At 44.2% G+C, this 27,687-nt stretch overlaps 1 protein-coding gene across 5 annotated transcripts in view; it reads left to right on the forward strand.

Moving 5' to 3' along the window:
- NLGN1 (neuroligin 1) overlaps positions 1 to 27,687 on the forward strand; it is a 667,435-nt gene that overhangs the window by 633,337 nt on the left and 6,411 nt on the right. For 3 of the 5 annotated variants that reach the window (XM_030216952.1, XM_030216951.1, XM_030216953.1), the window contains one exon: positions 15,094 to 15,306. In XM_030216952.1, the coding sequence (XP_030072812.1) occupies positions 15,094 to 15,306 (213 nt within the window). The remainder of the gene's footprint in view (positions 1 to 15,093; positions 15,307 to 27,687) is intronic. The other 2 variants (XM_030216949.1, XM_030216954.1) reach the window with 1 other exon arrangement.

Here is a 27,687-nt window from a genome sequence, read left to right on the forward strand (position 1 = left end):
AAACCTTGAGAATGTGAGTCTGAACAAAGACACCCGCCTACAGACAATGAGGTTTGGCATAATCGAAATGGGCGCCCATGTTTTCCTGAGGACATCCTCGCAGGATGTCCCAGCGAAGGGGCAGGGAAACCTGTATTATAGAAACAAGATGGGCGTCCATCTTTCATTTCGATAATATGGTCCGGGATGCCCAAATCTCAACAATTAGGTCGGCCTTAGAGATGGTCATCCCCGGTTTTCGGCGAAAATGGAAACCGAGGACGCCCATCTCAGAAACAACCAAATCCAAGCCCTTTGGTGATGGGAGGAGCCAGCATTCGTAGTGCACTGGTCCCCCTCACATGCCAGAACACCAACCAGGCACCCTAGGGGGCACTGCAGTGGACTTCATAAATTGCTTCCAGGTGCATAGCTCTCTTACCTTGGGTGCTGAGCCCCCAACCCCCCCCAAACCCCTTCCCAAAACCCACTCCCCACAAATGTACAACACTACCATAGCCCTTACAGGTGAAGGGGGGCACCTAGATGGGGTTTCTGGTGGGTTTTGAAGGGCTCACATTTACCAGCACAAGTGTAACAGGTAGGGGGGGATGGGCCTGGGTCCGCCTGCCTGAAGTGCACTGCACCCACTAAAACTGCTCCAGGGACCTGCATACTGCTGTGATGGAGCTGGGTATGACATTTGAGGCTGGCAAAAATATTTTTAAAGTTTTTTTTTTAGGGTGGGAGTGGGTTGGTGACCACTGGGAGAGTAAGGGGAGGTCATCCATGATTCCCTCCGGTGGTCATCTGGTCAGTTCTGGCACCTTTTTGAGGCTTGGTCGCAAGAAAAAATGGACCAAGTAAAGTTGGCCAAGTGTTCGTCAGGGACGCCCTTCTTTTTTCCATTACCGGCCGAGGATGCCCATGTGTTAAGCAAGCCCCAGTCCCGCCTTCGCTATGCTTCTGACACACCCCCAGGAACTTTGGTCATCCCCGTGACGGAAAGCAGTTGGGGACACCCAAAATCGGCTTTCGATTATGCCGATTTGGGCGACCCTGGGAGAAGGACGCCCATCTCCCGATTTGTGTCAAAAGATGGGCGTCCTTCTCTTTTGAAAATAAGCCTGCTTGTGTTCTACAGTACTCTATCATTATTAATATTTTTCATATAAGAATATTGTAAGCACATTTACAAATCCACCTGGGTACAAATGACCTGGCCAACATTAACAAGTTTGGAGCACAGAGAGTGTTCCAGAAGCTTGGGGAGGGACTGCAGCATAGTTCGGAGTGCAGCTTTTTCTGAAATTATTCTTACATATGGGAAGGGAGAGGAAAGACTACGTGAAACAGAGGAGTTCAATAAGTGGTTTCAAGCTTGGTGTAAAGAGGAAGGTTTTAGATACACAGGAGGATGGGGAGGTACGTGGAAAAATAACAAGTTGTACTGCAATGATGGGCTCCATCTTTGTATGACAGGAAAAAGGATCCTTGGGGGAAAGTTCAGACAGTATGTTTCTAGGCATTTAAAGTAGAGGGTAGGGGTGACAAAAGGAAGCAAAGGAATTCAGAAAGTCATCCACAGGAAATATATGATGGCAGTGGGGAAAGTAATGCTAATATGGAAAACCATCTAAACTCAATAACACATGGAAAGCAATGAACACAAATGCTCATAGCCTAAGTAAAAAGGTTCAAGATTTGCAAGCCCTGATGTTGCAGAATGACTTGGATATTGTTCCTATTACAGAGACATGGCTCAGTGATCTCCATGAATGGGATGCAACCATACCAAGCTATAATCTTTTTAGAAAGGATAGGGAGGACCAAAGAGGTGGAGGAGTTGCAATGTAATTGAAGAATAATATCAGCGCATATGAAATGCAGGGAACCTGGGAAAGGAAAAAGTTATATGGATTATCCTGGAAAGAGAAGATGGAACCTGTATCCACACAGGTGTTATCTACAGACCTCTGGCACAAATGGAGAAGCTGGACAAGGATCTGATAGAAGATATCTATAAGGTTGGTCCAAGAAAACTGATCCGCAAAATCCAATGTGGAAGCAAACAAAAGAGCAGATCACTAGGTGGTATTAGTAAGACTTTATTGGAGAAATAATCGCCCGACACAGACTGTGTTTCGCCCACAAGGGCTGCGTCAGGGGCTTTCAGTTGCTGTAATATCAAATAAAGCAAAAGCATATAAACAGCAGGTCAGCTTCTTCCCAAGCAATATTGCGCTCAAAATCGGAACATCATATGATCAAAAAGATCTTCTATAGTAAAAAAACGGAAGTGAGCAATGACTTCCTTTATATTAGTACAGATGTCAAAGGTCAGACTTTCAATGTTTATATGTTTTTGCTTTATTTGATACCACCTAGTGATCTGCTCTTTTGTTTGCTTCCACAGAAGATATCTATATGCTTGGAATGAAAGGGGAGTCGCTGTTGCTGGGAGATTTCAATTTGCCTTATGTGAATTGGAATGTCCCATTGGCAGAATCGGAAAGAGGCAAAGAGATCGTGGAGGCCTGTCAGTGCTTTGCTCAGACAGATGGTGTTAGAACTCACAAGGGAAGGGCTGATGCTGGATCTAGTGCTCACAAATAGAGTAAGTGTTTCCAACATCCATGTGGGTGATCACCTAGACAATAGTGATAATCACACAATATGGTATGCTACAAGAGCAAATGTGGAGTGTAGATGTACACAACTCAAAGTACTGGAATTCAGATATGCTGATTTTGGTAAAATGGGGGGAATACCTGAAGAAGAAGAAGTTGATGGCATAGGTAGGCATAGGAAAAGTGGAAGGGCAGTGGTCCAAGTTGAAAGCTGCTATAAATATGACAACAGATCTTTGTAAAACAGGAAGCCTATATGGGTCTCCAAACAAGTGGATGGAAAAATAAGGACAAAAGAGGCTGCATTCAAGAAATACAGAAGAATGCAACAAGAGGATCACGGTAAAGATTACTGGATTAAACTCAAAGAAGCAAAGAGGGAAATATGGCTAGCGAAAGCACAGGTGGAAGAAAAAATAGCTAAAGGTCTAAAGAGATGTGACAAGAACCTTTTCAGATATATTGGGGAAAGAGTTAAAACTAGGAATGGAATTGTAAGACTGAAAGATGCTGAGAATGTCTACGTGGAGAGTGATGAGGATAAAGCAAATGTGCTAAACAAATACTTTTCTTTGGTGTACAAGGAAGAAAATCCTGGAGAAGGACCATGGTCAACTGCCAAGGGTATAGCTGGGAACTGAGTGGACAGTGCACCGTTTCCGAAAGAAAGCATTTGTAAACAACTTGAAAATCTGAAAGTGAACAAAACTATGGGGCCGGATAGGATGCATCCCAGGATGCAGGGGGAGCTCAGAGAAATCCTGGAGATGAGCTAATGTGGCCCCTCTTCACAAAAGCGGGGACAGGGAAGAAGTGAGAAACTACAGGCCGGTAAGCCTCACGTCAGTGGTAGGAAAAATAATAGAATTGCTGCTGAAGGAAAAGATAGTTAACTTTCTAGAATCCAGTGAGTTGCAGGATCCAATGCAACATGACGTTACTAAAGGAAAATCTTGCCAAATGAATATGATTGATTTCTTTGACTAGGCGACCAAAGAACTGGATAAAGGACATGCGCTAGATGTAAGCTACTTGGATTTCAGCAAAGCCTTTGATGCGGTTCCTCACGGAAGACTCGAGAATAAGTTGAGTGTTGATGCCCTGTACAAGTCATTGGTAAGGCCTCACTTAGAGTATTGTCTATCACTGTCAGATTGTAGGGTCAGGGATAGAGATGTACGCTGTTCCATAATGAGAAGGAGGAAAAGGGGGTGGCTCTGACTCAGTTCTCACACCCTGTTTAGTTTATTTCTGGGTACAGTGTGGAAGCAGCTACATTGAGAGGCTCCTTTTTCTACCAAGCTGGTCTCAATACTTGACAAGCACACGCTGATAGGGTCTACGAACTCTCAAGGAGGGGAGCCAAAAGAGGAAGACTAGGAGGGGAGCCTAGAGGTCCCCTCAGAGGACAAGGAGCACTAGATCATCAGGTGGACTTAGTCCCCAGGAGATACTCCCACAACCTGTAAAGGAAGGGTATCCTAGCTAACTGAGCTAGGATCTCAGAAACCTGCCTGTAAAGGCTAGAAAGGGGTGAGTGATAGGAGTGCAAGAGAGAATCAAATCTTCTTGACAGTCAAGGAGGAGAATGAAGCTGTTGCATCTACTACTGTTCATCTCTAGAAGAAACTTTACCTCACGTGTTCCTTTTGCTTCTATTCATCGTGATCAATGAATCTTCTTGAGGTTTAGCCTCTTTTGGCTACTGTTAAATTTGGTGTCATTGTTAATTGATCATGTGTGGAACGGACTTATTTCTGGGAACACATCTACCAAGAAGGTCCAGGAGCAGAAATCAGATATGGTAAGTGAGGGCCTTGAAGAAAATTCCTCCCCCTCTGCTATAGGATCCCTCATCTTCTTGTTTGTGTAGCCTCAAATAATGTCCCCAGACAGGAGTTCACCTTGGGGTTCCTACATAATGTATGAAAGAAAATACAAATATGTCACAAGAGAATTATGCTTGCTGATAGAACAATTTTCATTTCTTCACCAGATACTCAATGCGGGTTATTTTTCTTTTTTAGGACTACAAATTTATTATTGTTGCACTGTGTGCAGTTCGTTCATTATGCAGTGAATCAGAATAGTTTTAATGAGAACTAACATTTAGTTCATGTGGAGATAAATGTTTAATGGCTGTACTTTTCATCAATGCATGACCAGTAGGCAGTTGTTGTCCACTTTGTGGTTGTTTGCTCAGTTCAATGCAAAGTTTATTTGTTTTTAGCTGTACTTAATACTGATGTGCAGACATTTGGATAATAAAATGATGAATATGGATATATCTGACAGAAATCATTTAGGGGCTCATTTTCTAAACAGAAAAACATCCAAAAAATGACACAAAGATAGCCAATAGAGTAGCCAGAGAATGTAGTAAAAGAAGTTAGCTTAGCGGGGTTTAAAGAGGTTTGGATGGCTTCTTAAAGAAAAAGGCCGTAGACCATTATTAAAATGAACTTGGGGAAAATCCACTGTTTATTTCTAGGATACTGTCACTACAAAAACTGAGCCAGCACTCTGTCGAGTGTAGAAAATCGCAAAACATACAAACAAATATGAATGCAGTTTTTTTATGAAGTGGAGTAGAGTCTCATATATTTGACACGAAAAAAGTTTTTTTCACTCAATACGTGAATGTGTAATTCGTTTATATGATTTAATCATTGACTCAGCCTCCACCAACCTTTACTAATCACTAATTTATGACTTTTGTCAGTCCAACTCTCACAATCTAATCATAATCAACAAAATATGCACAGCACTTAGCTTTGGCAGGTTGGTGCACTCTGAAACCCCGACAGATCCCTGTTTCGTGTTAACTTTATCAAGGGGGAGTCACCAATTCCGATAACTGCCTCAAGTGCGTGTGTTCCATTGCTTTAAGCAATGGATAAAGCAATGGAACACATGCACTTGAGGCAGTTATCGGAATTGGTGGCTCCCCCTTGATAAAGTTAACACGAAACGGGGACCTGTCGGGGTTTCAGAGTGCACCAACCTGCCAAAGCTAAGTGCTGTGAACATTTTGTTGATTATGATTGTTTTGTGAGAGTTGGACTGACAAAAGTCATAAATTAGTGATTAGTAAAGGTTGGTGGAGACTGAGTCAATGATTAAATCATATAAACGAATTACACATTCACGTATTGAGTGAAAAAAACCTTTTTCGTGTCAAATATATGAGACTCTACTCCACGTCACAAAAAAACTGCATTCATATTTGTTTGTATATTTCTAGGATAAGCAGCATAAAATGTACTGGTTTCATAGGAGCTAACTTTTCAAAATTATTAGGGGTGCTTAGCCCAGTGGAAATAACCCCTCCATGGACACATATAAGGAATTTTCTCAATATTGGGGGTGCTCAAGCACCCACAGCACCCACAGGTCACTGTTGGAAACAGGATGCTGGGCTTGATGGACCTTCAGTCTGTCCCAGTATGGCAGTACTTATGTAGTGAATATTATTTTCTGTACTTATATAATTATGACATAACAGGCAGATATACGTATATCTTACAGAAAAAAATGTCTAAAGCTTATAATCAAACAAACAAACAAACAAAAAATAACCAAGCCCACTAGCCACTGAAAAGAAGACATTCCCAGAGGGAGTGTTTCATGGGCATGACATGGGCTGTGTTACCTGAAGAATGTTTATTGCTGATAACGGATAGCAAAATGACTTCCTGAGGTGGAAGGAAATACGCCTGGAATTAGACCTGCTTTGAAAGCATCTAGGGTAAGGCTAAACCTGTCTTTAGACTCATTTGTGATTTTGCTGAGTTGGAGAGGTGGAAGCGATCATCTGTGAGAAATAGTGGAGAGTTGCTGAGTGCTTTGTTACCTTTGTCTGTTTGCCCCAGTCTGAACCTTTTGATCCTTTCCTACCTTGCTTCCTCTGTGTCTTACTTCCTCAGGTCCTTGCCCACACCTACTAGCCTCCAGCCATACCTATTATTTCCTCTATATCTCCCCACCTTCCCTCTCCAAACTCTCACTGTCCCCAAACCCCCACATCTCCCATTCTATATCCCTACCTGCTTGTCCTCTGTCTCTCATTGTTCCTCTGATTGTCACTGTGTCGCGTGCTCGCGGACCTTGGCATACTGTCAGGCTTCTTCCCCGGGTCTGTCGCGTGCTCGAGGACCTTGGCATACTGTCAGGCTTCTTCCCCGAGAGCACTGGGTTCGTGAGCCCATGGGCCACTACCGTGGAGCGGCAGTGGCAGGCAAGATCACCTCCAAGGTAGAGATGAGACAAAACTGGACCGGAACCCCGGACTGGAGTTCTACACCGGAACACTCGGAACTGGAACGCACCAGACGGGTGCGCACTGGAGTGGAGCCCCCTGGACTGGAACACACTGGAGGGCCCCACAGGACTGGAACATACAGGAGTGAAACCCGCTGGACTGGAACACACTGGACCTAGGCTTCACCTACGCTTGACCACCTTTCCCCGAGGGTTAAGCCCTAAGGTTCTGGCAGCCGGTAGGACTTACAGGAAAACCCGGAACTGGAACTTGCAAGCAGGAACAACAGGAATGAAGATCCAGGAGTGCCCCCTGGCACCTAGGCGCAGGCAAGGCCGACAGGCAGGGACTGTCCGGGTTCTGTCAGTCGGCAGGTTTAAACACAATGACTAGTAAACTGTACCTAGGCTAATAGAAACGCTATACCCAGGCAAACCAATCATACACAAGAAACATACACAGAGCACACTCAGGAGACTTGAAAGCTATACACCAGCTAACAACAAAGCTGTGCCCAAGCTAACAAGTCATGCACTGGAAACAAACACAGAGCACTAGCAAAGCTATACACCAGCTAACAACAAAGCTGTGCCCAAGCTAACAAGTCATGCACTGGAAACAAACACAGAGCACTAGCAAAGCTATACACAGGCTAACAAGCCACACGGTGCCTAAGCTTGCTAGTCTAAACAAACGCAGAGCACTAGCAAAGCTATACACAGGCTAACAAGCCACACGGTGCCTAAGCTGGCTAGTCTAAACAAACACAGAGCACTAGCAAAGCTATACACAGGCTAACAAGCCACACGGTGCCTAAGCTATCTAGTCAAACATAGAAACTCACACAGAGCAAACACTGAAACAGTGTACAGAGCACTCTATACACCAGGGCCCTAAATGAAATGCAAAGGCCAGGGCTGTAGTCTCTAAGTGATTAATAAAGCCCTTCCACACCAGGGGCACAAGCTGCAGCAATCACCTTGCAGTCAAACAGAGGCTTGACACACAGAGAAGTCAGCCCAGCGGGAGCCATCTTGGATACTGGCATAGAGGAGTCGGCGGCAGCCATCTTGGAAAAGGCATAGCCCACACAGGTGAGGTTCAGTAGGGCAATCAGCACACAGAGCCAGAGAGAAACTAAGACAGAGACAGACACAGAGACAAGCAAAAGCCAGCACAGCCACTGACTCCCAGAAACAGGGTAAGTCTGAGGGTGGTCACGGCCACAGACGTAACACACTGTGCTCTGTGCTGCTGTTTGTATGAGGGCTGTGTGCTGTTCATGGGAGAGTGAGTGCTTTGTGCTGCTGCTGTGTGTGTTAGGACTGATTGCTGTTGTTGGAACAGTGAGTGCTTAGTGCTCTAGCTGTGTGTGTCTGGATTGTTTGTTGGTGGTGGGAAAGTGAGTATATTTGGGCAGCTGGTGTGTGTCTCACGTCTGTGTGCTCGTGCAGGTACTGTTGCTGAGTCTTACGAGGTTCAGTAGGTGGAGGTGTGCACAGTGGTGTTTCTGGGGCCAGTGGACTGTACTTGTGGTGGTGGGACACCTGCACTGCAATCATGGATGCCCTGAACGCATTACTGTGAGTGGATGAGAATTTGGAGGGGAGGCCCCAGAGGAAATATCCCTATCAGAGAGTCTCCAGGCTCAGCACCCACATCTTGGACCTCACTGAGCAGGTTCTGGTTTGACAGGGCTGCCGTACAGCACCTCTGTGACCCAATACAACCCCTCCTCCAGACCAGGAAATGCAGGAATAATCCTGAAGGTCACTGCCTTCCTCACCTTTCTGGCCACTGTCACCTTCCAGTTATTGCTAGGAGTCAGTGCAGGCCTCACCCTGCCCGCCATCTCCAACTGTCTTACCCAGTTCCTCGATGCCTTCGTCATCCACACCTCACACTATATTACCTTCCACACTACTGCTCAAGCACTCCAAAACAACATGCTCAGTTCTACACCATAGACCACTTCCCTTTGGTCATAGGTGTCATCTACTGCATACCCCCCAATTTATAAAAAATCCCTGGTGTCTAGTAGCTCCAGTGAGTTTTTTCTAGCAAAAAAGGTGCCGGTACTCAAATGCTAGGCCACCCCTCAGGAGTGGAGTGATCACTGAGGGACCCACCCTATAATAGCCAGGCCCCCTGCAACTAGTCACAGAATCTATGATAAGACAGAATTGGTGTGTTGGGCCTGAGCTCTTTCATTAAAACTTGGGTTCCATGGGTCAATTTTAGCAGACAATGAGAAAGGTGCCGGTACCAGTACCCCCAAGTACCCCCTCAAAAAAAGCCCTGAGTAGCTCCCTCATCCCACTGTCCTGACCCTCAGGGCATACCTTGAAGACACAGGAGCAATGCCCATTCATTCCTGCCTCTGGTGCACCATCTTGAAAAATGGTGGCACCGGACTTTTCTCTTTGTAGCCTGGCAGTCGCCATCCAGACTACCGAAGAAGGGAAACATTTCCTTATTTGGCAGACAGACTCCTGCTCAGTGCATTCTCACGTGCAAGTGTTGGCACTTAAACTTGCAAGTTGATGAGTTGCCTCTGTTGACGTTTTCCATGTTGACATGCAAAATGGTTGCTCTCGCTGCATGCTTCTGGTACATACATGTGCATTCCTGCATGTATTTTAGAAAAGTCTTTACTTCATCTCATTTTCTAAAATATTACTGGCATTGCACATGTCCTGACCTGGACGTCTCAATTCTGATTTCTACATTAAGTCTAAAATGTCTCTACCCATGTATTTTTCACTGTATAGAATAGCAAATGCTTATATTCAGGGTCAAAGTGACCATTAAATATCACCATATCTATCTATGTCTATTTGTAGCTTGCTGTGAAAGTAACTTGCTGAGTGGCCAAGGTGGAGTAACACTGCCCTAGACTAATCATTCTTATGCTAACAGAAGTCAAATGGCACAGTTGTTCCCATTTGAATAATTCTGGTTTAACAAGCATCTGCCAGCATCCTTCAAGAAAATAAGAATATCATCGATGACTACAAATTTGGAAACACTGGGCCAGTATTTTTGAAAATTAAGTCTCAAAACAATACCTAGTAGGAAGCAGGTAGAGGCTGCAGAGAATGGAATTTGTTATCGCAGGATGTGGTCAAAGTTAATAGCACAGCTGATCCACTTTCTGCATCTGGAAATGAGCAATAGGGAATAGGCTGTGTTACTTATCCCACCCTCAATGCAGCGCATGCTTTCATAACACTTACGTGTCAGTGTCATTGAGTTAGTGTTCATGTGTCACAGCTGTCAGGAATGGTGAGCCCTTGGACTAAAGCCGGAGCTTTATTTTATTTGTTTATTTAGATTTTGCTCACACCTTTTTCAGTAGTAGGTCAAGGTGAGTTACATTCAGGTACACTGGATATTTCTCTGTCCCAGGAGGGCTCACAATCTAAGTTTGTACCTGAGGCAATGCAGGGTTAAGTGACTTGCTCAAGATCACAAGGATCAGCAGTGGGATTTGAACCGGCCACCTCTGGATTGCAAGACCGGTGCTCTAACCACTAGCCAGTCCAGACAAATCGCCTGAGCTGGCACAGGCAGGAATCAGAACAGACTGGACTAGGATAAACTAACAGACTCAAGAAGGCAGGTCAGAGGTAACTAAACACAATGGACAACACAAGAACCGGATCCAGATGAGGCAAGGAAAAGAAGGCAAAGGGCCAGAACTGGAACCCAGAGAGGACAAGGCAAGACTCAGAACTGGATTAAAACTGGGACTGGGACCCAGAAATGCAAGTTAAGGCAAAACACGGAAGTAGATTAAAACTGGGTCCAGAAAAGGGCAAGAGAAGGACATGGCAAGGACTGGATCTGGACAGGACTAGACTAAAAGAGACAAGACAAAGCACAACTAGACAGGCAAGACAGAGTAGGAGCTAGGCAACAAGAATAACAGAAGCAAGACAATAAACAAGTCAGGGACAGGATTCAGGATTCTTGAAAAGGCTTGGCTGGAACAGGATTCTCAAACAGGATTCAGGATTCTCGAACAGGCTTGGCTGGAACAGGATTCAGGATTCTCAAACAGGATTCAGGATTCTCAAACAAGCTTGGCTGGAACAGGCTCGGCTGGAACAGGATTCTGGAACTGGATTCTGGAATGGGCTTGGCTGGAACAGGATTCTGGAATGTGCTTGGCTTGGCTGGAACAGGATTCTGGAACCATCTGGGCTTGGCTTCGCTGGAACAGGCTTCTGGAATGGGCTTGGCTTAGGAGGGAACTAGGGCAGAACTAGCTCAAACACAGAGCAGGAGCAGAACCTGGCTCAAACACACACAGGAACAGAACTTGGCAGAAACAGAACTGAAGAGCCAGGAAGCAAACATAGCAGGCAAAGGATTAAGCAGACTAGGGGAAGAGAAACAAAGAAGCAATGTGCTTACCAGCACCCACAGCTGGAAAGGGAAAGGCCAGGCAGACTGAGAGGCAGCAGACACAGGTGCATAGCAGTAAAGTAATCAGGGACAATGCTGGCTTCTACAGACTCTTAGAATTAACAGACAAGAACTACACACACAGGAAACAGAACAGGGAAAACAGGAACAGAGCTTGGCTAAACACAGAGATTGGCTTAAACACAGAGCTTAACTATAGCAAGAGTCAAAAGCAGGGCTAGACTAAAAGCAGGAGCCAAGGGTAGAGTCAAACAGATACAGACACCAAGGGCAGGGTGTGGTTCTAGAACCAGGTTTTCAGGATCAAGGTACAAAAGCAAACACATAGAAACAAAGCAAAGCATTGAAATACAAGACTCAAAGAAACACAGAACAGACCTTCAGGAGCAAGATTCTCAGGAACAAAGCCAAGCAGGGAAATGATCTAAACAGGTAACAAGATTAAGAGACCTCTTGCAAAGGCAACGTAGGAAAGCTCCCTGGGTCCTTATAAAGGAGTAGGCTGATGATGTCACAAGTAGGAAATGAAGCAGAAGCAGGGAGACCAAAGTGAGGCTTGGCTTCAGGGACACCAAAGCGAGGCTTGGCTAACAGAAAGAACAACAATAGGGAAAAAGGCAGACTGGAGAGGTCACAGAGCTAGATACAAAGAAACAGTAGGTCTGAACATAAGGGCTCGGCCACAACCATGACATCATGAATTTGCATTAGCTTTCCCTAGTAATAGTGACATTTAGGACTGGATTCTATATATCAAACCTAAAATATCAGCGTCGAAACAAAGTATGCCTAGGTGTATTCTGTAGAGTGTGCCTAAATTTAGGCACACTTTATAGAATAAACCTAAATTTCCATGTAGTTTATAGAATAGGCTGAGCACGTGTCCATGCGACTAAATTTAGTTGCGGGCAGTTACACCAAGTAAAACTTGCTTGGTGTAAATGCCAAAGCATAAATTAGGTGCATAGATTTTAGAAATGTCTATGACCTGCCCATTCTACGCCCATGGCCACACCCACTTTTCAACTATGTAGCGTAGGATTTACGTGCATCACGTTATAGAATGCGCTTAGACAGTTCTGCGAGTAAATTCTAATTAATGCCAATTAGGGTCAATAATGGCTTGTTAAGTGGCAATTATCAACACTGATTAGCCTACTGAATAATTAAGCTGCACGCGCAAATACAGAATACAACTGGATCTGCGCACGCAACTTAAGTCTCACTATGTAGAATCCAGGGGTTAATGCTTTCATTTTCATGACTAGGCCTGTAGATCTGTTTATAAAGCAACGGAATCAGTGCGAATCAGAAGTTGTCTGTATTTTTCGGTATATGCTGTTTTTTTGGTTTCATGTTTTTTTCTCAGCAATGGTATTGTATCAAAAATATGATAAAGAATATTTAAAATATTTCAGTATAAATGAAAGACATAAATTGCAATAGCTACACTAAAGGTTTCTTTGGTGCTGATTTCTACTTTCCGTGTTCTAGCTTTAATGGGGCCTTTTTACTAAAGGATGTTAAGCCCTAATGCAGAGGTGAGCAATCTTGGTCCTTGAGGGCTTTAACCCAGGGGCGTAGCCAGACCTCGGCGGGAGGGGGGGGCAGAGCCCAAGGTGGGGGGGGGGGCACTGTTTAGCCACCTCCCCCCGCCGCCAACCCCCCTCCCGCCACTTTGGACCCCCCTGCCGCAACTGCAAACCCCCTCCCGCCGCCACCGCACGCTCGCTCCCTGCCCCGCCGCCGCATCAGGTACCTTGTTTGCTGGCGGGGGTCCCCAATCCCTGCCAGCTGAAGAGTCTTCTTCAGCACCGGTCGACTCTGGTGCCTTCGTTGTGTGGTCATCTGTTTCTGACGCCTTACGTCCTGCACGAGGCTACATGCACAGCGGCGGCGGGGCTTGGCGGGGGGTGGGCGGTGGCTATGGGGGGGGGTAAAATGTAGAGGGGGCCAGGGCATAATCTGTGGGGGCTCATGCCCCCCACGTAGCTACGCCCCTGCTTTAACCCTGTTGAGTTTTCAGGATTTCCTCCATGAATATGTCTGGGATCTATTTGCATACAGTGGAAGCAGTGCATGCAAATAGATCTCATGCATATTCATTGGGGAAAACCTGAAAACCCGACTGGATTGCGGCCCTCAAGGATCGAGGTTGCCCAACCCTACCCTAGTACATGCAAGAAAAAGCTTAGCACAAAATGCACTAACATGTGTTGTAGTATTTTGCCAGTGTTCTTGAGCAAATCGTGTGTTACCAATTTTTTTAAAATAGTTTATTTAGAGGAGCCCCCCCCCCCCCCCACCAATATTTAGTTGACGGCAGTCAATGTTTTTTTAAACGCTGATCGTCGTTGGCTAAATTATCTCCTGATAACCAGTGCCGGGCCATGTCCAGGCAACAGCACTGAATATCGGGAGATAAATTGGGGCGGACAGGTTGCCAGAGATTATGTAGGCCTAACCGATATTCAGCCGGGGCCGCATAATAGTTATGTGGCCCTGGTTGAATAACAGACTGTTTTGGCACATATATTGAGGCATATTTTCAAAGCACTTAGCCTTCCAAAGTTCCATAGAAACCTATGGAACTTAGCCTCCCAAAGTGCTTTGAAAATATGCCTGTTGACTTTCTTTAAAAAAAATTGCTCCTTCCCTTCCCCCAGTGCGCATTAAGACCTCCCCTGCAAGACCCCCTGTCTCTCCCCCACCATACATCTGTGGTGGTCTAGCGGTGTTGTTGGGGGCAGGAGTGCAGCTACCTCACTCCTGCCCCTTGAAGTGCCCCTGGATTCTGCAATCATATTCTGAATTTGCTCGTGAAACTTAGTTAATTGCCACTTAAAAAGCCATTATTGGCACTAATTGGCATTAATTTTACCGAGGGGCAGGAGCAGGAGCAGGAACTGCTCCCAAAGACACCGCTGGACCACCAGGGATGTAGGTAAGCCCAGGGAGCTTAACTTCACAATTGGGGGGAGGGGGAGGTGGAGGGGGGGCTTATTGTGCGCTGTGGGGAAAGACGGAGGGAAAGCGGGGAAATTGGCAGGAGGGACTTGTTTTTTTTTTTTTTAACAAAACAAAAAATAAGTTATGCGGTTGCCTGCCCGATATTCAGAGTTGGCCCCCGCATAGTTAAGCAGCCATATTTAGGACACCTCTTGAGCTGTCCTAAATGAAGCCACTTAGCATAACCTGGGGCTCCTCCACAGTGCCGCCCCAGCACCACCCTTGACCTGCCCGTTTTTTGTTTGGCCGGTCTCAGGGGATATTTAGCGTCACTATCCGGTTAAGTGACCCTGAATATCCTCAGTTAGGCGCCAGGAAGCAATTTAAGCAGGCAAGCGACGCTCCTGACCGCTTAAATCACTTTGAATATCGGCCTCAGGGTGTATCATGGGAAGAGGGTGGGCTTTCCCACATTATCCAGCTAGAGTGTTATGATTATTGTGTGCTAAAGGGATAACACAGATTTAACACAGGAACATTTAACACCTCCTAAATAGGAGGCAGTAAGTGATCCCCGCATTATTTTTTCCAGGTCTCGTGTGCAAGTGGGAACATTAGCGTGGGATCTGCAAATAAAAAAAGCCTTAGAAAGTGACAGGAATGTTAAATCTGGGCTTAGTATGCAGATCATATTAATTCCAGATTTCAGTGCACTTTTTAAAAGGACTCTTAATATTTTTATATTATCTTGCAAAGTGATAGCTACAACAGATTTAAGTTATTGATAACAGTATATGAATGCACTTTGAATGTTAATTTTTTTCCTTATTTCCTCTGTTTTAGGTTTCTTGAGCACTGGCGATCAAGCTGCAAAAGGCAACTATGGGCTGCTTGATTTGATTCAAGCTCTACGATGGACTAGTGAAAATATTGGGTTCTTTGGCGGTGACCCATTAAGAATAACTGTTTTTGGATCTGGTGCCGGTGCTTCATGTGTCAATCTGTTGACTTTATCCCATTACTCTGAAGGTAACCGTTGGAGCAATTCAACCAAAGGTATTACGCAGGTTGCAAATTTTGACAATTTTGGTGTCCGCATGCCACCACAATCAGTAGTATGTGATGCTTGATGTACTTCTCTGTTATCTATTGAGTATTGAGATGAGTCAACAAATCACCATATCTTTTGAGGCTCTCCTATGTGATTTTCTCCGCTGGTCTTTCTCTGCACGTTTAAATTTTGGGTAGCAAACATGGCTTCCCCTCCCCCATACTAGGCTGTGAAATTCCCTCACAGCAAATGAGCCAACTCATTTAAATATTCATATAAATGAGCTGCACAGCAATTTTGCTGTGAAAACATTTGTGAGAAATTGCTGGCTTTTTCCTTTAAAATCCCCCCCAAAACTCAACTATATCTCTCTGAGGTATAATTAAGTTTTGCATGAAAAGGAGCATTAGCGTGATTTGCACGGATAGATTTTCTCTTGCAAAATTGCTAATGAACTGATTTGCATGAGTTCTCAGCTCATTAGCAATTTCGCATAATACGTTTTGTGAACGGCTCTGAAAATGAAAAACAGCACATACAGAAATGCTGCCTAGCCCTTTGCTAAAATTTCCAAACACAAGGGCACGCAATTTGCCTTTTTTTTTTTTGCAAGCTATCCAAGTTTTGAACCTGTCTGCATTTACATTGGTCTCACTGGTTTTCTGTATCCTGTGGAACACCTTAGATTAGAATTTCTATTCCACTCAACTTTTTAACTCTGTGTGTGCTTTCTCTCCTTTCTTTGCGGATGTCTCATTGGAAAATCACCCAAAACGTTTTGAATGAATATAGTGCTTAACAAAAAAACTTTGATTATATTTTAAATGATTAAAAATGGAGGAAAAGACCTCAGAAACTGGCTGTGAACTTTTATCCATTATAGATGATTATAGTCTCAACAGACATTCATATAATTTTTTTTGTTACATTTGTACCCCGCGCTTTCCCACTCACGGCAGGCTCAATGCGGCTTACATGGGGCAATGGAGGGTTAAGTGACTTGCCCAGAGTCACAAGGAGCTGCCTATGCCTGAAGTGGGAATCGAACTCAGTTCCCAGGACCAAAGTCCACCACCCTAACCACTAGGCCACTCCTCCACTGTTGATACAATTTGACATTCTACACGGAATGTTGCTATTCCACTAGCAACATTCCATGTAGAAGTCGGCCCTTGCAGATCACCAATGTGGCCGCGCAGGCTTCTGCTTCTGTGAGTCTGACGTCCTGCACATACGTGCAGGACATCAGACTCACAGAAACAGAAGCCTGTGCAGCCTAGTGGAATAGCAACATTCCATGTAGAATCTCCAATAGTAGCAACATTCCATGTAGAATCTCCAATAGTATCTATTTTATTTTTGTTACATTTGTACCCTGCGCTTTCCCACTCATGGCAGGCTCAATGCGGCTTACTTGGGGCAATGGAGGGTTAAGTGACTTGCCCAGAGTCACAAGGAGCTGCCTGTGCCTGAAGTGGGAATCGAACTCAGTTCCTCAGTTCCCCAGGACCAAAGTCCACCACCCTAACCACTAGGCCACTCCTCCATTGGCTAAACCCTTAATAACCTATTTATTTATTTATTTATTTATTTTGTAGCATTTGTATCCCACATTTTCCCACCGATTTGCAGGCTCAATGTGGCTTACATTTGCCGTAATGGCGGATGCCATTTCCGAATAGCAGAATTATAAATGGTCTTGCATTAATGTGCGAACATACACGATAAGAAGTATACAATGGAACATACATGGAGCATAACATAGATGGAATAGATCATGGTATATATATATATGTATACCATGTGCATACAGACATGGTTAAGAAGATTACATTAAGGTATTACAAGAAGGTTTCTGAGTAATAAATTGGATTGTAACATACATTAGGTCATCAACTATAGAGAGACCCTATTCGACATAAGGTTAACATGGTAGTGCTTGGTCGTTAGTTATGTGAAAAGATTTTGGTTTTGTATAGATCATGTATAGTGTTCTTTATTTTATTGAGTCCATTTTTCTTTTTCAAAGATTAGATTTTTTACTAAAAAATGCCCAATAGAGCACACTTGTCATGATAATATCCAGCACCTATCTTCATCAAGAACATTTGTTGTTATAGTATCTTAGTAAATCAAGGGGTCATTTTACAATGGCACACTGAAAAATGGCTTGCCATAGTGTAGATGTGGGTTTTGGGTGCGTGCCGATCCATTTTATAGCGCGACTGTAAAAAAAGGGCCGTTTGGGGGGGGGGGGGGGGGCTGAAAATGGACATGTGGCAACATGAAAATTGCTGTGCGTCCATTTTGGGTCTGAAACCTTACCGTCAGCCATTGACCTAGCGGTAAAGACTCACGCAGTAACCAGGCGGTTATGACCTACGCATGCCAAATGCCACTTGGCATGCGTCCGTTGCGCACGCCCGAAAATAAAAAATATTTTCCAAAAATGAAATTACCGTAAGAGCCACGCGGTAGTCAGGCAGTAACTCCATCTAGGCAAGTGTTGGGCGCGCATAGACGCTTACGCAGCTTAGTTAAAAGGGCCTCCAGGTGTCTGTTGAAACTCTAATCATCTATAACAGATAAGAGTCCATAGTTTGAAGTCTTTTCCCGCCTTTTTTAATAATTTAAAATATAATGAAAAATGTTTGTTAAGCATGACCTACATTCAACATTTTTTGGGAGTTAGCACATAACTTGATATGTTTTCTGAATGAATGCCTCTTTTCGGTGATTAAGTCATTGGAAAATCAACCAGCGATAGTCATAGAATGAAAGGCTAAGTACTTTTAATTAGTCACCTGTGGCATGTTTTGTTTCTTATGAAAAGCAGGGCGAGAAAAGGACTATTATTTCTTCTGCCTCTAAGGACTGAGATGCTCAAAGCTGTAATTTGCCACAGAGAAAAAAAACAAGCCCAGATCAGAAATCTTTTGTCTGAAACTGCATGAATCTTAGTCGGTGTCAGCCCTCCCCTCTCCACCTCCAAAAAAACAAAACAAAACAAAACAATGTTTGAATGTTTTGCATGCATGATCCAAAATTGTCAAAGCATCAAGGTCACAAGTGAAATTTATGTTTCCTGTATGTTTTCTTACCCTATTACTGACTCCTTTATTCAAAAGCTTGAATAAGACAGAGAGCCGATAAAACAGAGATTGTTGTTGGCAATGAAACACATTCTTTCTTCATTTGGAACGACATTTCCGTACAGTTTCCAGTCACGTGGCACCAAGAGCTATCATTGTTCTATGTTAGCCCACTCTGTCATTAGTCTGCATGCTGTCTTTGCTAGAATTATCAAACAGTTCAAGGATGATTCTTGATGCAAACTTGAGAGATTAAAAATACAATCTTCTCTAAACCATATTAAGTGTAACTAATGACATAACAACTCATAATAGAAGTGTTATATAAAACTCCTTGCAGAAGAGAGGGGTTTGCGTTAGAATTTTTCTACATGAGAAGGATTGCACTTTTAAGGTCCCGTTTACTAAGCTGCGCTAGAGGCGTGTTAGCATTTTAAGAACATGCTAAGCATTAGTACGCGCTAACCGTGTAGACATCCATAGTATTCCTATTTATTTATTTTTTGCATTTGTATCCCACATTTTCCCACCTATTTGCAGGCTCAATGTGGCTTACATAGCACCGTGTTGGCGATCGCCAGTTCCGGTATGACAAGTACATAGTGATATTATGGTAGAGATCATGTGTGACAGACACATTATGGAACAGGAAAGGAGAAGAGTTACGTTACGTCCATTTGGAGTGTTAAATGCCTAAACCCTGCAACACAACAAATCTAAGTTACTATATAAACCGCATCGAGCCTGCCATGTGTGGGGAACGCGCGGAGTACATATGTAATAAATAATAATAATAAGTTGGATCATTCAGATATGGACTTTTCCTCTAGGAATTTGACCAAACCTTTTTTTTTAAACACAGCTACGTAAATAATAAAAATTAATTTATAAAAAAAAATGTATAGTCTGTGATAGCCTGTTCTAGGCTGGTAACAATAAAATATACATGATTTAAATGTCAAAGACCAACAAACCAGTGGTGTACCCAGACCTCTCATTTTGGGCAGGCCCATAGTTAAGATGAGTGGGCCTTCCAAAACTCCCCCCCGTTTTTGTCCTGCATCTATCTCCCTCTCCTCCGCTCCCGGTTCCAGCATTTGCCCCCTCCCCCACCCGTCCCAGTGACTCCTCCCTCAGTCTATCTCAGCATTTTCGCCAGCAATGGCAGCGATACACAACCGCTGCCTGCATCGGCCCCCACAGGCTTCCCTCCGCTGCTTCCTACCGGAGAGGAAACAGGAAGTGACACAAGTGAGGGCGGGATGTGACACAGGTCTACATGGTTCACGCATGCTAATTTTTAGCACATGCTAAAGACGTTAGGGCCCTGTTTACTAAGGCACGTTAGCATTTTTAACATGCCTACAATTAGCGCGTGCGCTAACCATGTAGACACCTATAGGGATATTGTAGGTGCATACACAGTTAACGTGCGTACATGGTTAACACACGTTAAAAATGTTAACGCGCCTATAACGCGGCTTAGTAAACAGGGTCCTTAGTTCCGATGCAATTCTTGTAATCCTTTGTTGTAGAAATTTAGTACATTGCTTGCACATATGACTGAAGATATTTAGCTGCTTCTGCATGATAATCCACTTACAAGCTCATTTTCAAAGCACTTAGCCTCCCAAAGTTCCATAGTAACCTATGGAACTTAGCCTCCCAAAGTGCTTTGAAAATATGCCTCTCTATATTACATTTTATCCAACATGAGATTCTAGACAAGTCGTTGAGCTATCAAAACTTCAAAGCCACAAGCCTCTGGAAGCAAAATGGGAGAATGTTTAACATATATTTCCAAATTATGGAGCTCTTTTACTATACCAATGTGGCCTAATGCAGGATGCACTAAAGCATTCAGTCTTAATTTTTCCATCTGCACATGCTAAGGGCTAGATTCTATAAATGGTGCCTGAAAATTCCACACTGAAAAAAAATACACGTAACCTAATTAGTTAACTAGTTAATCAGCGCTGTCAATTGGATGTTAACAAGCAATTATGAGCACTAATTGACATAAGTTAAGATTGACATAATTTAAGATTGTAGGATTCCCACTGCAGACACAGGCAGCTCCTTGTGACTCTGGGCAAGTCACTTAACCCTCCATTGCCCCAGGTACAATAAGTACCTAAGCCGCATTGAGCCTGCCATAAGAGGGAAAGCACGGGGTACAAAAAAAAATTTACACACACAACTCATGAAGCGTATTCTATAATGTGGTGTGTGTAAATTCTAAGTCATGTACAGGGGCATAATCGAACGCCGGGGACGGCCCCGGGAAGGGGCGGAGCCAACCGTATTATCGAACAAAATAGGTGGCCATCTTTCGTTTCGTTTCGTTGAGATCGCTGGACTTAGAGATGGCTGGCATTGGTTTTCGCCGATAATGGAAACCGAGGCCAACCATCTCAAAACCGGCCAAATCCAAGCCAGTTGGTCATGGGAGGAGCCAGCATTCATAGTGCACTGGTCCCCCTCACTTGCCAGGACACCAACCGGGCACCCTAGGGGGCACTGCAGTGGACCTCATTAATGGCTCCCAGGTACATAGCTCCCTTCCCTTGGGTGCTGAGCCCCCCCAAATCCCCCCAAACCCCACTCCCCACAACTGTACACCACTACCATAGCCCTTATGGGTGAAGAGGGGCACCTACATGTGGGTACAGTGGGTTTCGGGTGGGTTTTGGAGGGCTCACATTTACCACCACAAGTGTAACAGGTAGGGGGGCATGGGCCTGAGTCCACCTACCTGAAGTGCACTGCACCCACTAAAACTGCTCCAGGGACCTGCATACTGCTGTCATGGAGCTGGGTATGACATTTCAGGCTGGCATAGAGGCTGGCAAAAAAATGCTTTTTTTAGAGTGGGAGGGGGTTGGTGACCACTGGGGGAGTACGGGAAGGTCATCCCCGATTCCCTCTGGTGGTCATCTGGTCAGTTCGGACACCTTTTTGAGGCTTGGTCCTGAAAATAAATGGACCAAGTAAAGTCAGCCAAATGCTCGTCAGGGCCGCCCTTCTTTTTTCCATTATCGGCCGAGGACGGCCATCTCTTAAGCGCGCCCCCGTCCCGCCTTCAGTACACTGCCGACAAGCCCCCTTGAACTTTGGCCGTCCCTGCGACGGAAAGCAGTTGAGGCTGGCCAAAATCGGCTGTCGATTATACCGATTTGGCCGCCGTTAGGAGAAGGGCATTCATCTCCAGATTTGTGTCGAAAGATGGGCGCCCTTCTCTTTCAAAAATAAGCTGGATAGTTGAAAAGGGGGTTTGGTCATCGGAAGGGCATGAGCATTTCTAAAATCTATGCATGTTGTTATAAAATACACCCGCTCTGTGCCTAATTTAAGCATCAGGATTTACTCCTAGTAAAACATGGCATAAATGGCTGCAACTAAATTTGGTCACATGGAGAGGCACTCGGCGTATTCTATATACTGCACCGAAATTTAAGCCTATTCTATCAAATGTAGGCTTACTTTAGAGAATCTGTCTAGGCTTATTTGTGTTTTCCACACAGAATTTTCTGGCGCAATATATAGATTCTAGCCCATAGTTATAGAATACGCTTTGATTTCCACGCGGAAATTAAGGCATGATATATAGAATCCAGCAGTAAGTGTGCGGTATTTATTTTTTTTGGGGGGGGAGGAATTGTGTCAGAAGTAGAGAATGTGCCATATATCACCCAATACTAAAAACTCAGGCCCCTGTTTACAAAGCCACATTAGCAGCTGGCGGTGCGGTACTGCCGACACATTCACTTTGAGTGGGCTGTGTCGGTAATGGCACATGGCAGCCGCTAGTGCGGCTGTGTAAACACGGGGGATAATCACAACACCATACAATATTAACAGCCTTCTAGACCTCAGTTTCAACTTTTTTTTCACATGGACCATTCAATCCACGATTTGCCTGCTTTTTCATCAGTCACTGTTTGTTGATTACCATTTATAACTCCATTGTAATACCAAACTCATTTTAAAAAAAATGTTTCTTTCTCGTAAATTTTATATATAAGCTCAATACCACTTAACTTAATTGTCTGATGGACCTGTCGCCAATATGAGCCATGTTTCGCCTTTGGCTGCATCAGAGTACAGTCCTCAGTTTCTGGTTCCTGGCATTACGAATGCTTGTCTCCATTGTGAGCTGGTAGCAATATATGGTTGGGTTGGCGTTTTGTTAATAGACTCCTGAAGAAGCTTTTCCAGGTGAAATGGAAAATTCTGTAGAGCCAATAAACTGAAACCTCCACTGGATATGTGTTTTGCGAAACAAGCGCTTGTCGGGACCGGCTGAGATTGTAAAGATAAGTGGAACAAGAGTAGATGAGAACTGAATCTTACCTACCCTATTCCACCCTAACATCTAATTGTATTTGTTCCTCTATCGGACTTGGTGAATGCCTTTACGGTACTATGTGAGCCACATTGAGCCTGCAAATAGGTGGGAAAATGTGGGATACAAATGTAATAAATAAATAAATAAATAAAATAAATTATATACTGGCTGCACAGTTATTTATATGTTACACTGTCATTTACTTCCTACATTGTATTTATGTGAATTTAAATGTTATATAAATTAATTGGAGGTTTTTGACTGATGATGGTGGAGTATTTGTGAGTGCATGTTTCTGTGAGAAGGGTGTCCATGCTTACTGTGCCTCCCACACCCCCTTTATTTATTTGGATTTTGGATCACAAGTAGCAGCAGTGGGATTTGAAGTGGCCACCTCTGGACTGCAAGACCAGTGCTCTAACCACTAGGCCACTCCTCCCCTATTTATGAGGCCAGCCTTATCCCTTATTTGGGTAGGAGGTGCCACTGTGGTCTTTCCTCCTTATGAATGTATATTTGATTGATTTACATTGCGAAGAATGTGTCTTACGGTGAAGATTATTGGAGTTGCTCATATACTAATGGCTACATTCGTGCATGAGCAGCCCAAAATGCCTCCAGTTTTAATATATACTCTTTCACACAGCAATGGATAATACTTAAGCTCACACAAAACTTTCAAACAACACTTCAAAAATGCTTGAAATTGTAGTATGTCTGTACTTATCTTAGATAATGGTATCAGGGGACTTGAAATCCAAGCTTGGTTCGCGTGGAGCTATACACCGGCACATGTTTCGCGTCAGCGTTCTCAAGGCAAGCCCCATTTCATCTCCAGAGTGAATATCACCCCTTACACCACAGGTCGGAGTGCACCCGGTGGTAATCGAGCAGTGCCACATGCTGCCGGGTTACCACTGAGTTAGCACGGGAGCCCTTACTGCCAGTGGCCGCTCAGCAAGTGCTTTATTTGCCACACGGCCATTTTCTGCAGGAAAGAGAGACTTCTCTTTTACCTGCTGCGGTAAGAGGGGGCCACGGCGCTCATGAAAAAACATGCGCTGATGCCAGCACAGGCCCCCTTTTGCAGCAGCTTGGTAAAAGGGGCCTGTTAGTTTCCCCTTAATGTGACTTAAGTGGCCCTAACAGCACCTGACCAAAAATTACCAAGGCGATATTTAATTTGCCGCAGGTTAAGCAGTAATGAGATGCAAAACATTCAAATGTTTTACATCTCAATACTATGCAAATACCCTAATGTGACTTGTGGTGATATGCTGCGGCTCAAAAATCACAGTAAAAGCTGGTGTTATTTCAATGCCCTGGAGCAAGGGGATGCAAAATTGTGGCCCAATGCTCCCAGGCCTGCAGAGCAAAGTCCCTCCCCCAGCTTAAGCCCCATCCCAGCTCAAGCCCCATCCACCCCCACAGTTCAAACCCCCCAATCCCTCTTCCCCCATTTAAAGGGCTACTTTGACATTATTGGTGGTTCGGTGGGGGGGAGTCTTTAGGCTGGAGAGATACCCATTTGCCTCTGCCCAATCCAGCACCAGCTGCAAAATGCCACTCCTACCGGTAGTCTCATGTGACTACCCCAAGGGGGTCTTAGTTCCTTATATGGAAATCTGAATCCTAGTCATGCAAGATTACTTCTAGGGGTACCATTTCATAGCTAGCACTGGATTGGGCAGTAGTGACTGAGCTTCACTTCTGCTCAAAGACCCCTCTGTACCACCAATGATGTCAAGGTAGCCCTTGGAGGGGGTGAGGCTACCTTTAAAGTGGGTAAGGTGGGGGGAAGGGGGAGGGGGAAGTGGGGAGGGGGAGGGATGGGCCTGCTATGCTGGCCCTGGTGCATTGGGCCATGGCTTTGTGGTCTGGTGCTCCCAGATCACGGGAATAACCCTGCTTGTGAGGTGACTTACAAGCAGCATTATTCTCTTAACCTGGGAATCGGTAACCTGCGGGACTGGGATACCACAGGTTGCTAAATACAGAAGTACATCAAGGTGTGGTAAAAAGCAATCTTTTACTGCACCGTAATGAATTCCCTCCTTAGCTGCCAAAATTAAATAGAATATTTTAAAAAGAAACGGAGAACAAAATTGAGAATATCTGTACAGGTTCATGGTATAACTTCTACCTTGTATTTATGTATGCAGATCCGGTTGTTCCATCTCAAAAATGATATAATAGATCTAGAAAAATTTCAGAAAAGAGTGACAATAATGATAAAAGGGGATGAGACATCTCTTTTTGGAAAAAAAAGGGGGCAAAACAGATAAGTGTTCTTCAGTTTAGAAGAAAGGATGACTTAGAAAAATGAGAAAAGTGCATAAAATCATGAGTAGGGTAGAATGGTTAAAGAAGGAACAGCTATTTGACTTTTCAAACAACTCTAAAACAAGAGGAAATGAAATATTATGAAAAGATCAACCAGCAGATTGAAATTAAATAATAGAAAGTATTCTTTTTTTCATACAACGCTGGATCGCATTGCTAGAGGACAATGTAAATGGAGTTAGCATAGATAGGTTTAAAAACAAGTTCGGACAAATTCCTGGAGGTAATGTCCATAAACCGTTATTAGGGTAAACCCGGGGAAAGCCACAGCGTATCCCTGGGAGTAGGTAGCCTCCTGCTACTTTTTGGGATTCTGCCAGGTACTTGCGATCTGGCTCAGCCACTGTTAGGTACATCTAACCCAATATCCTGCTTCTAAGGCAATTCTTGTACTTACGAAAGCTGTGAAATCTAATGCTAGAGGTTGAGGTCAATGTGAATAGCTTAGTGGGGTCCAAAAGAAGTTTGGACAGGTTCCTGGAGGCAAAGAGAATAAAAAATGCCATTACTCAGGCAAACTTGGCAAAACCATTACTTATCCTTTTAAACGATACTTTGAGAAATCTGATCTGTTTTTTGGGATCTGCCAAGTACTTGTGACCCAAAATGGCCACTGTCAGACACAAGGTGCTGAGCTTGATGGCCCTTGATTTGACTCACCATGTCCTGTCTTATGTTCTTATCCTCAGTTTTTCTACCTTGCACTTATTCTTTCTTGAAAACATCTCCATAGCTGTCTGCGTAACGTTATTTTTCCTAATCGCATTTAAAATATGCAGTACTGATTTGTGAATTATTAAGAGGGGCATTTCGGATATGACGTCTAAATCTGATTTTGGATGTTTTGAGAAAAAATGTTCAAAAATCCGGTAGTGAACATAGCCATTTTCAAACCAGAAAAATGTCCAACTGTTTTTTTTTTTTTTTTAAATGGCCATTTGCTAGATGTTTTTGTGCTCAGTGAGGCTGATATTCGGACCACGGGAGTCAGCCCGGCTATCTCCTGCAGTCGGCAGTGATGCCACATATTCAATGCCGGGCCATTTCCGGTGACTGGCGTTGAATATCTGGTATATTTCTGGCCAGATATTCAGCACTGGCCAGCTACGTTCACAGCGGCCAAAGATAGACCTGCTATTAATGCGGCCAGATTTGGCCTCCAAGCTTAGCCAGTGATGCGTTGAGAATCGGTGAATAGCTGGTTATTTCCACGTGGTATAACTGGCTATACACTAAACACTAACTGGGAATATTCAGTGGGAGACAGCTGGCAATCTCCCGCTGAATATCAGCAGATAGCCAGTTAAAGACCATTTAACCGGCCAGGTGCCGTTCCTGGACGGTTAAATGGTTTTGAATATAGGCCGGAGTGTGTCTATCTTTTTGGACCACTTTTGGAAAAAGAAAGTTCATGGGAAAAACTCACAAAAACAAACCATTGGGTGTTATAGGGGGCCAGCGTTCTTAGTAGACTAGCCATAAAGGCTATCCCGCAGAGCAATGGGGCACTGCAGTGAACTTCACATAAAAGGTCTTAGGTATACCTCTCGCCATTATTCTCTTATAATGTATGGTGAACCCTCCAAAACCCACCAAAAACCTATTGTACTCCACTGTACACCACTACAATAGCCCTTATGTCTGCAGGTGTCACCTATATGTGGGTACAGTAGGTTTTTGGTTGGTTCTGGAGGGCTCACACTTTTCACCGCAAGTGTAACAGTTAGAGTGGGAGATGGGCCTGGGCCTCCTTTTTTACAGTGTACTGCTCCGCAAACTAGGCTATTCCAGGAACCTTCTTGCTGCTCTAATAGGCCTAGCCATAACATTTGAAGCTGTCATAGAGGCTGGTATGTACTGTTTCTTTCACATCTTTGGGGGTAGGGGTGGGAGGGAGTTGTGACCATTGGGGAGTAAGGGGGGGCATGCCTTAATCCTTCCATTGGTCATTCTGGTCATTTAGGGCACCTTTTTGGGCCCTATTTACTAAGCAGCGTTATAGGGCGTTAATGTTTTTAATGCACGTTAACCATGTACGTGCCTACAATATCCCCATAGGCGCCTACATGGTTAGCACGCACGCTAAGTGTAGGAGTGCTAAAAACACCAACGCACCATTTACTAAGCCATGTAAGTGCCTACAGACGCCCAATGCGTGCCAATTCGGAGTTACCGCCCAGCTACCGCATGACCCGTGCAATAATTTCATTTCTCGCGCACGTCCGCTATGCGTGCCTGAAAAATATTTTTTATTATCTGACGCACATCAGCTATGCGCGCCAAGTGGCATTTGACATGCGTAGGTCATTACCGCCTGGTTACCGTGTGAGTCTTTACCGCTGGATGAATGGCTGGCGGAAATGGACGCGCGACAATTTTCATTTTGCTGCATGTCCATTTTTAGCAAAAAAATTTTAAAAGGCCTTTTTTATAGGTACGCTGAAACATGATTCTGCGCGCGCCCCAAAACCCGCGCCTACACTACCGCAGGTCATTTTTAGCACACCTTAATAAAAGGACCCCTTTGTGACTTATTTGTGATTGAAGCAGGTCTAGAGGAAACCATATAACGTTTAGCCTCAGACATTTTTGTTTTGTTCCAT

This window comes from Microcaecilia unicolor, chromosome 10 (genome assembly GCF_901765095.1).
Source record: "Microcaecilia unicolor chromosome 10, aMicUni1.1, whole genome shotgun sequence".
NCBI lineage: Eukaryota > Metazoa > Chordata > Amphibia > Gymnophiona > Siphonopidae > Microcaecilia > Microcaecilia unicolor.